This window comes from Hyalella azteca, unplaced genomic scaffold (assembly GCF_000764305.2).
Source record: "Hyalella azteca isolate HAZT.00-mixed unplaced genomic scaffold, Hazt_2.0.2 contig7238, whole genome shotgun sequence".
Lineage (NCBI taxonomy): Eukaryota > Metazoa > Arthropoda > Malacostraca > Amphipoda > Hyalellidae > Hyalella > Hyalella azteca.
The window spans coordinates 38,661-49,868 of record NW_025937366.1 but is presented as its reverse complement, the minus strand read 5'-3'; the positions used below and the strand labels follow the sequence as shown (position 1 = coordinate 49,868).

Below are 11,208 nucleotides of genomic sequence, written 5' to 3'. Positions count from 1 at the left end.
AGGCCATGGGCCTATTTCTTCAACGCCGACACTTCTACTCTATAAAAGTAAAGCAGATAAAACTCCCGATATCTGACCAGGTTGTCAGCGCTGTGCTGCAGACGCAGCACGGCGTGCTTCCTACTGACAGAGACATCGCCGCTGAGCACGAGCCACGCCCCTGGGCTGCGCGACACCAACAACTCCTGGCCGCCCCCGTGTAGGTAGTGCCCTACAGGAGGACCTGGGGGGTGAATATAGCGGAATGAGTGGGTTGTAATGAACAGGGAATACCACTTATCTTGTATATTAGTCGGGGCACAATATAGCCGAATAAGAGGGTTGTAATGAACAGGGAATACCACTTATCTTGTATATCAGGTTGTCGGGGCACAATATAGCGCAATGGGTGGGTTGTAATGAACAGGGAATACCACTTATGTTGAATATCAGGTTGTCGGGGCACAATATAGCCGAATAAGAGGGTTGTAATGAACAGGGAATACCACTTATCTTGTATATCAGGTTGTCGGGGCACAATATAGCGGAATGAGTGGGTTGTAATGAACAGGAAATACCACTTATCTGGTATACGTATCAGGTTGTCAGGCACAGTGGCCAGACACATCATCAAACGAGACATTTCATCACTATAGTTATTCATCATTTTATCGCTTATGCATAAAATTTTATCATTGCATAAAGTAAATTTGACAAAATAAATACATGTAAGTTAGTTTGAATTTGTAAAGTATGAACTGTCTTATGATGAGGTGTCAAGGAACTATCGAGACACACTAATGGGTAGTTACCCTTACCCACAAGGTGAACAAATCTTGTTGACAGGTATATGCATTTTTTTGAACCGATACCGATGATGCGAACGAATAGAGTTCATCGGCCTTTTTCATAGAAGACGCAAAGCATATAATTATTTCGAATCCACTGATATGAACTTGACTCAATGTCATTAAAAAAAGTGGTTTACGGCAATGGGAGAAACTTTTACGAAATGATGAGCAGAAATACTAGTAAAATTAAATAAATGAACCCTTTGCAATGAAATAATATACAATTTTAAGGACAACATGCACATCTATAGAGGCCAGTGTCTCCGATGTAGGTAATGTATAATGAATATATATATTTTTTATTTTTACATAATAAAAAAATTGGTTGAATTTTTTTTTAATTTTTATTCTGTCAACTGATTCAAGCTTTGTCTCCGACTTTACGCAAGTGCGCAAAATTTCAGATCAATTCGACAGGTAGAAGTGTGTTAAATATCGATTATAAGATTTGTAGCAGACAAACAAACAAACAAGAAGTGAAGTTCACGAGAAGTGTTGTAAAATTTAAGCAGTGGCCATACTTTCAAAACTCGCCAAGTGAACGTAAGTACTTAGTACTTACGCTCTATTTTCTCGTCCATGATTGGTGGATTTAGCTTGAAAGGCCATCAATGATTGGCTGATGAACTTACGATCTCTTAAGTTTTTTTGATCTATAGGCCCAGAAAACTTACCAGATGGAGTTGCGCGAGGCTCCAGTCTCCACATGTCGCAGCAATCACGTTGAATTAACACACGAAATTCATTAACTCAGTACACGATTATAACCCATGTGTGATTGAAAAATGGGGTACCAACAAAAAGGCTACAATATTCATAATCAAAAAAGGTAGGTAAACAAAATAAAACTTTAAAATTTATAAATTCCTGTAAGCACGAATAAATGAATTAATTCAAGGAACATTGATGACGTTACGAGGTGCTGGACACCAATTGAAAACTACTGTAAAGTTTAAAATTTCGTCAGATTTTATACACCTTATTAGAAAGCCATTGTGTCTATAAACCAAGGATATTAATATTAGATTTAATATTCATTTCTTCGCTAAAAAAATGTGCATAAATCCATAACTTACTAGCTATGAATCACTCAACGGATTACAGCTAAGTACTTTCCTAGAAAACTGTAAAACTTGGTTTCCGCTAGCTTTAGATTATCCAACTAATTATTATTATTAAAAATTATCTACTATTCAGATTATCCAACAACAGAATCTCTTCAGAAATCTAAGAATCTCTTTCGTCCAAACACAATCGCCTCTGTCTGATGTCGAAAGACTATCGAGCGATTCATATTACTAAGATTTAAACTTACTAGTTATCTTTTCATTATTCACGGATCTCAACTTGATATGCTGGCGTCATTAAAGAGGAATTTTCTGCTAAAGCAAACGTCAGTTAGGAAAAACTTATCTGCGTACTAGAAGCGTGCAAATAAGAAATATTTGTATGTAAATCTAATTATATTATATTATTTAAAATATTTAATATTTTATTATTTAGACTAGGGGCTGAGGGGTCGTCATGTCCCTTCACGAGATACAAAGTCGGTCTCGCTCCCTTGCAGCAAAAAATATTAATAAACAAATAAATAAATATGAATAAATAAATAAAAACAATAATAAAGATTGAAAAAATTATAACAAATAAATAAGTAAAAGCAATAATACAAATTGATTAACGATAATAGAAGAGGATGGTGAATTTAAACATAACGCTTCAACATTTTTATTGAAAAATAGACAAATTTCATGAGCTCTAAAATGAGCTCGCTATGTACAAGTGGTACGTTGGAATCCAAGTCGTCTCTGCAGAAGAGGTATCGTGCGACAAACATTATGGACAGGAATTCGAGCACTAATATACACACAATTTCAATCCTGTTCTGAGCTTTATACAATTTTAAGATTGAAATTGTATGTACAGTGTGGTCGAATCTAACAGGAAGCCACAGTAAATGAGAACTGTCTACGACACTGAACGAAAGTCTTTCATCGCATAACAGTTTCATGCAACCATGATACATAACTTGAAACAATACGTTGCAAGAAATATCTTAGCTTGGTAATAACATCGTTGAAATTTGTTCAACATCAATTGAGTGCCATACAACCATATCCCGAATGACCATCAGGGACTGCACAGCGCGTTGGGTGCATGAGCTTCTTAAGAAAATAGTTTTTCTTAAGAAGCTCATTAACAGTCTTCATTAATTCAAATCATAATGAACACAAATGCAAACCACATTAAAGAACATCAAGTAATAATTGCAAAGCCAATATATGAAGACTAAATTATTGCTGGGCTCAACGAGTCAACGTTGCTAAGCTTTCTATATAAATAGCCAATTCCAAACTCCTAAAACGAGCATTCATTAGAGGGCAGAAGGTTTTCCTGCAATTGAGGGAACGTATCAGAGATCCGCATTACGATATGCTAATGGAATTATAATGTACATAGAAGTTCCTGAATAAAAGATGCCCTCGTATCGTAGGTGCCCGTACAGTCCGAAATTTTCTGCCAGTGAAACACAGCTCCACACATTGTTCAGCTCAATACCTACTCAGACAACTCAGTATATAAATAATGACAGCAGTAGTTCTAGATTTGATTACGCACGAACACCGATGCTCCGACATTTCATTTCAACCCAGTGTGATCGTTCTCCTGAACAAAATAACACGTAAATTTTATTTAACTTACTTGAACGATTTTTTGAAAAACATTCATAGCATTTGAATCGATTATACTAAGAACACCAACAATAATTTTTTTCAAGCCTAAAAAAATAAGATAGTTAAAAACGTTTTTGGAACTGATATGAAAAGCTGAATCTCACGACAACCCGACGTGTTGGGGTTATTGTTCAGCTAAAATATTATGCTGATAGACTCAGTTAACTGCTAATACTTAATGTACAGCACAGCACATGGGCCATGCAACCACAAGCAGTTCTTCTTAATAGTATTTCTGTCTGATATGGCGGCAAGCAAGTCATCACAATAAATAGTTAAGATAATCAAGCAATAAATTTGCAGACAATTCGCAATTAACAATGATCGAGCCTAGTAAACATTACTACTTCCCATTCCGTTACAGTTCAGTAAACTGCGGGAAGTATGTTGCAACATGCAAAATATCGCTATAGCACCACAACAAAAATGATTACAGTTCAAAATTATACATCAACCAATGTACTTGAGTTAAATCTTTTATAATACTAAGACGTCCACCAATCACAGCCTAGAGTTCAGTGTTACATAAGCAACAAATCGGTGCAGAGTGTAGCTGATTTGAGCAAACATGTTGCCAACAATTTAATAAGGTACCCAGGTACACAAGTCTACTTCACTCCACAATAAGTTAGTCTCATAACTCAACATTCCAGTCAAGGTTGTTCAATCTATAATGTGGACGCTTGAGGAGAAAATTTGTTGTTCAATTTATAGCAAATGATGATCATCAATAGAGGTAGATTTTGAAACGTTCAATCTATAATGCACAGTTGAGGTGGACGCTTGAGGAGAAAATTTGTTGTGCAATTTATAGCAAATGATGATCATCAATAGAAGTAGATTTGAAAGGTTCAACTTCACACACCCGCCCCTATGCTTGAATTAGGCCGCCTTATAAGCAGCCCTTAAACGTAAAAACGACAAGATCAGCAACATTATAACGAGTAGCACAACGCCCTTAAAAAGTTCACTACAGGAAACTTGCCGTTCCGATCAATTGAAGAACTGGTAAATCGATCGCTTTTAACTCAGGTGTATTTCACAAAATAATCATTGTTGCATGGTGAATCAAAATGTCACATGGACCAGACGGATCGAAGTTAAATACCCTAATACTAATAGTAGTGTAATATTCGGAACTGACATCATAACTTGGAAATATGTTTCGTGGTCAAGTAATATTGTAATCATGCTTGCTATCAGTATCACAAAAAGTGACGCAGGAAATGCATTAGGAATTAAATGACTGGCGTCAACGAATGACCTTATTACACCTAGAGAGGAATGGGAGAGCTTCTGCCATTGTGTGGAGCCATGAGCAACAGTCTAATTTGAAAACACAGTTGCAACATATCACTTGAACCAACCTCATCTGCAGTGCATACAAATTATTCGAGTTCACAAACATCAAACTCAGTTGAAATAAGTGCCCATTAATGGAGTTCAATCCACATTGAAGGAATATGACGAGAAAAACAGAAATATGGAAACCATAACTTCGAGTTTCTTGTTCGAAAAAAATATCCGCAAAGAAATCAATACATTTGGGGCATTTATATGGAATAATGAGAAAATACACTCACAGTGAAATGTTTTAGATTTAGTATAATCAATAATGGAGTTAAATCTCTTGGATTAAAAATAGAACATTTCAATAGCACAGACTTATAAGGCACAAAAAGCTCACATTTTGAGTTTTTTTCCTGTTTTTTTTTTTCGACATGTAAGGCCGCTGAGCGGTGCTATTCTTGAACATTTAAATGTATTAACTTTAATGCAGCCGCAGAGTGACATTTGAAATCAAGAATTGTTGATTTTTATCAACATGTGCCACCAGTACAAGACATTTTTTGAAGCCAAACCTATGAAAATCATTCGAAAAAATGGACTTCAGTGTAAATTCATAGTAATTCATAAAACATAAGAAAATAAGTTAGCCCATTGGTTAGGAGAATCTAGACTTAGAAGAAAACATAAGTTACAACAGAAGGCAACAAGCAATTCTTTTTCTTAGAACGTTCCTTTAAAAAGCGGGAAAATATTAAGCAGCGAATTAGCACAGCCTGACCTTCCAAAATATCTTTGCTTTGTACAGATTGCGTGATATTTTGGGAATGGAATAATTAATGAAAAGTTACTTATTAAATGCATCAAACTTTTAATTTATTGAAATGTAATGAGGCAAATCACTGCGGCCCCCCAGAAGCTTCAGACGAGAGAAATTGACCAATAAATTCTTGAAATTGGTCATTGAAAGTGAAATTGACCAATTAAGTTCTGTCAAGCCCTGGTTTAACAAGCAACAACTCTTACTATACTACAGTATAGAGAAACGATTTTTCAGTAACCGAGCTCGAAAGTGACTTCATTATTATTCTAGCATGAAAGCTTTATGGTATGTAAGCTCAATAACTAATTTTTAACGATTAATTAAGACAGTTCATCCACAAATTTGAAATTCCTCGCACATCTTAGCTAGCCAAACGCAAAGAAATACAAATAATAATAAATAAACAAGGTCAGGCTTGCGATGTTGAGAAAATTTACAGACCCTCATTTTGCTGCAACTAACATTAAAGTGTGAACAAACTGTGCTAGAAGAACAGCTTCTGAAAGAAACATCAGCGGCAATGAAGCAGCCAACGAATTTGTACGGCGATACGGGGAGAGATTATGGCCATTAGTTCAAAATATAGAACACAGATACAAAAAATTAGTAACCTAAAATTTACATAGTGGATATTAGAGCCTAAATCGAAAAGAAAAAAGAAACAAAAATAGTGAACTTTTTGGCGATTTTCTTCGCTTTTAAATTCCAGGTAAATTTGCGATTTAAGCAAGCAAGTGATCGTGATACTTATGGCTATCAGATAGTGCAATCAGAGTCAAGACCATCACTAATTGCTTTAGTTTCTTATAATTAGCAATTATTGCATAATATCACCATTGAAATGAATTAATGTGAACATTTTTATCTCACATGTGCACTCAAAACGTAAAGGAGTGCATCAATTGAAAAAAAAAAACATTTACATCGTCCAGTCAAGCAACTCTTAGTAATATTTTTAGCAAGAATGAAGGTAATTTGTCGTTCGCATTTTATTCCAGGATTGAAAGAAGAAGTAATTATAAATAAGAAAGCTCAGCCAAGTTAAGCAGGGTTTGTTCCCCCAGCCCTGCTTGAGTCACTAAGAAGTAACAGTCTCTCTACACCTTCATTTACATTCACACATTTACTTATGTGTGAATGTAAAAGGAACATTCGCATTTATTTATGTATAGTCTGACTGATGCCCGAACCACTGTCACCCGATTATAGAAACGTTTGGCCTATAACAAATAAGCTTCAACCGCAAACGTAATAATTATGACAGCGCGACTGATAACCACCTACTGAAGTCAGCATCTGAGTTGATCAAAGCTTCAATTTATACTTGAAACACAAATAAATTGCAAAATTATAGATTCCGGCATAGCACAAGTTATTTTAGTGAGTTTTATCAATGGCATCATGTGTACAGCTCGCCTTAAAACTCGCTGCATTTTGGTTGATCAAAGTATCCAGCACATTCGCCTTATCATTATATACAGAGCAATAAGGCCAATTGATTGATCTAATTCAGCAAGTACTGCGTAAGCTGGCAGCTTCCTATAACTATCACTAAGATCACAATGTTCATGATACGTGAGGCACACAAAACCTACAGTGCAACATGGCGCTGATAAGGGAGCAAGCTCAAAATGAACATCTATTCATCCAGAAATCAACACGAGAAGAGCGAATCTCATGAGAAATGAACTGTGACTTCTTTTACTTCACTGATGAAGTAGATACGACATTAGTTATCTTTGGCGTTTAAATGGTTAGGGTACCTTAACTCATGTCCCATCAGCCATCAAGAAAAATTCAAGCCAAAACCGTTTGTCTGATCTTAGGCATTATAACTCAGAAACAATAACGGCCAGCAGGTGTACGTTATTGTTAACTGACTTTAGGTTTCATTAGTTAACTATTGATGAATCATTGAATCATAGATACCACCGTCATCATACATGATTAGTCTAAAAGGTCCTGAATACGATCAATAAAATAAAGCATTTAGCAGGCCAAACGACAGTATCACAATACGCATACCTACATAGCAGTAAAAATTGAATAGATGATCGCACGGTAGAGCAGAGATGTGCTACTTCTATATTTCATACAGTCTGTATATACAGGCCATGGCTGTGCTACTTGTATATTTGACACAGCCTGTATATGCAGGGGCATGGCTATGTTACTCGTATATTCAAATCAGCCTGTATATGGAGGGTGGGCCTGTGCTACTTTTATACTTTACACAGCCTGTATATGCAGGGGAGGCTGTGCTACTTCTATACAAACACAGCCTGTATATGCAGGGGGGGCTGTGCTACTTCTATACAAATACAGCTGTATATGCAGGGCATGGCTGTGTTATTTATACATTTGATAGAGTCTGTACAGGCAGAGAGCACCAGCCAGCACAGAGATGGATGAGTGCAACACTTTGCGTCGTCCGTCCTCTCGACGCACCAGCACCACCGGCGTGCTGCTCACCACAGACTCCAGCATGAGGCGAGAGAGGCGGCCTGAGTCCATCTCAACCTGCAAACATTTCACCTTATTGCCGCTTTTAGCTCCATTCCTCTTGAAATAGTAAATAGATAGGCTGTTTACTAGCGTTAATTTTATGTCTTATTTATTTATTTTTCATTTTGAAACCTGACAGTGCATTTTACTTTACTAATTGATATATTTGTGTCACTAGGACTGAACTTTTTCTGAGCAGAATTTTGTGTTATGAACTGACGATGGAGCTGGACTCCGAAATGTTTTCTCTTCTAAAGATCTGGTGAATTTTTGTGGTATTTTCTTTGCTTTTAAATTCCTGATTATTATTCTTATCATGAATATGGCTGTGTTTAAAGCGTATTAACAAGTTGAAGCTTCAATTCTGAAGTAAGATTAATTAATTTTTAAAATTTTTCAGTGCTTTTGATTTATGGCAATATCAATTCATGATTTGCTTGGCTAAATTCAGTCATAGTGTTTAAAAAAATCTACACTCAAATCATTCTACTTTTTTTTTTAATTTGTAGCCATTGCAAGTCTTGGCTATGTACATCCTTTCATAGCAGAAATAAAAAATCTTGAGAGAATCTTGAGGCATCTAGATAGTTACTGCATTTTATGGCAAGTCTCTTACATATATGGATTTGAGGCAACAAAAAAAAAAAAAAAATAAAAAATAAATAAAGTAAAAATAGTTAGTGCACACCAAAATGTTTACACTAGGAAAACACAAACCTGAATGCATACCAAGAAGCTGTCATGTTTCAATAGATATAAAAAATCCTGTGGCCCTCCTTCACAAAAAAAAAAAAATATTAAAATCCTGTGGCCCTCCTTCACAAAAAAATATCAAGTCATTGGTAAAGATACACTTTCTATTGCAATATAGCACAAACACTAACTTGATACTGGCAACAAGGGTCAAACTGCCATGAGGCTGTGTATATGGCGGTACAGGCGAGTGATAAGGTACCAAGTGGAGCCCAAGCCACTAGTCGCTCTGGCGCTGCCCACGCTGCAAAAAAGATACAATTGAGCATAGGTGATTATAAGCGCTGGGCCTACTGGGCCTATACTTTCAAAAAAAAAGTTAAGAGATTGTAAGTTTATCAGCCAATTATTGATGGCCTTTCAAGCAAAATCCACCAATCATAGACAAGAAATTAGAGCGTAAGTACTTACGTTCACTTAGCGAGTTTTGAAAGTATCGCCCCACAGGATTCTAGTTATTACATGGCAGCTCAATGTAAATGAGTAGACTTATGGGAGTCTAGCTAATATAGCACATTTCAGAAAGAAAAAATAGTGGCACATCTCACAAATATGGTAGGATATCATGAAATACCAAAAATTGCTTATGAAATTCAAGTAAATGTTGGAAATGTTAATAATGACTAGAAATGAGATTCTTAAAATTTTAAACTACAATGTCTACAAGAGTAAAGAAAAACATAAAAGTCATGAACTATATTTCATATTTATTCTTGGCTTATGCCCTAAATTCATACATGCATAACTAAAAAATATCAGGATGAACTAATTATTTCAAAGCTTTAGTCTTTCCTAACCTAATAAATTTGAAGTATTGAGTGCAACATAACTGACATTTTAAAAGTAAATGAATGCAAATGCATTGAGAAGAAAACTCACCTCCAAATAGGGAACCAAATCCAGCCAACACAGCAGTCTTGTGAAGGCAGTTGCCGACGGCAATCCAGCGAGCTGTTTCATCACCAAGGGCCGCTGGTTCAATGACTATTGTGTTGGGGCCGGCTTCCAAGCAGCGCTCCAGCTCCAAGGCAAACTGTTCATGGGCCCCATTGCTATCATACACTTCCCTCACCACCATAACATTTGGAGCAGGGCTGAAAAAAGATGTATTCATTTTTAATGAAGTAATATTGATAAAGCATAATTTGATACCACCATAACATTTGGAGCTGGGCTAAAAAAAGATGTATTCATTTTTAATGAAGTATGATTTTGGTGACAATCAATAAGATCAGAATATTCATTTAAGAACAGATTTGTTCTAATTTAGGAGTTCAAATATTCAGACAAAGTCACAATTTCAACATGAACACACAAGTTAAGATAAAGTTGATAAATCAAAACCTCATAATAATCGATTTAACTTCACTCAATTCAGCAAATCAGCAAAGACAAGTAAGAGTATAGGTCAGCAAATCAGCAAAGACAAGTAAGAGTATAGGTCAGCACATCTTTAAAATCAGGTAGTTAAATTAAAAGTGATAATGGATTTGAAACAGGGTGAAGTATAAACTATAGGGCCAATAACCCAGTGAATGAGAAGTCTAGAGATATAGAAATCAGTGAGTGATCAGTGATATAGAAGTATCAGATTACTCACCATGGTTCTTCATGCTCTTTTGAAGATGCCATTTTTATAACATTTAAGAAGTTGAGTAACTTCTGTATCACAGTACCTACAACACAAGTACAAAATTTATATTATTTAGCAGCACAAGCCAAGCAAAATTCTTTAAAACTTAAAGCCAAAATTTAAGCATTTAAATGAAGGTTTTGACTCGGACAATGGAACTGACGCTCTTTCCGCATTTTCTTCAAAAGGTGGAAGTATAAATATATATATTTATTTATTTTGGCAACTTGATTAAATTTAATTAAATTTTTATGTTTCTAATTTTTCATTTGCATAAACTGAATTTCAATTATAAAGAAAAATTTTGTGTACTGATCACATTTATTGAATTCTTCAAGTGCAATTTAAACCTTCAATAGGCAAAATTTGCAAAAATTCATAGAAATAAATATATTGTATAATACTTCTTACTTTCTTGAAATGGTTTCTGAAATTTTAATTTCTGGATATTTCAATGCTTGCCCGCTAAAGGGTTAAGAAGGTGTTAAAGTAAATTGAGTGTGAAATTAAACCAAATCATAGCAGCTGAATATGCCATGGGCCCATGTGTCACTAATGACAATTTCTAGGTGTCCCTTAAAGCTGTGCACCTGCACGCTGAATAATCATGTGAGTAGAAACCTTGTCTCAATAAATTGCACA

At 35.5% G+C, this 11,208-nt stretch overlaps 1 protein-coding gene across 1 annotated transcript; it reads right to left on the bottom strand.

The window, feature by feature from the left end:
* Window positions 1–2,542: 2,542 nt before the first annotated feature.
* On the bottom strand, window positions 2,543–10,709 carry LOC108681434 (transmembrane protein 11, mitochondrial). Its single transcript, XM_018170461.2, has 4 exons — window positions 10,534–10,709; window positions 9,813–10,027; window positions 9,065–9,177; window positions 2,543–8,195 (listed from the first exon to the last, which is right to left on the bottom strand). Exons 1-4 carry the CDS (start codon window positions 10,563–10,565, stop codon window positions 8,025–8,027), a joined length of 531 nt encoding a protein of 176 aa, XP_018025950.1. The 5' UTR covers window positions 10,566–10,709; the 3' UTR covers window positions 2,543–8,024.
* Between the last annotated feature and the right edge of the window lie 499 nt (window positions 10,710–11,208).

What these genes read in the sequence shown, in the direction of transcription:
- LOC108681434 (XM_018170461.2), bottom strand. Translation starts at nt 10,565, where the DNA reads ATGGCATCTTCAAAAGAGCATGAAGAACCATG. An exon ending in AAAGAGCATGAAGAACCATG is followed by an intron (nt 10,028 to 10,533) that starts GTGAGTAATCTG and finishes ATCTTTTTTCAG; the next exon opens with CCCTGCTCCAAATGTTATGG. An exon ending in ACCCTTGTTGCCAGTATCAA is followed by an intron (nt 8,196 to 9,064) that starts GTTAGTGTTTGT and finishes AAATGTTTGCAG; the next exon opens with GTTGAGATGGACTCAGGCCG.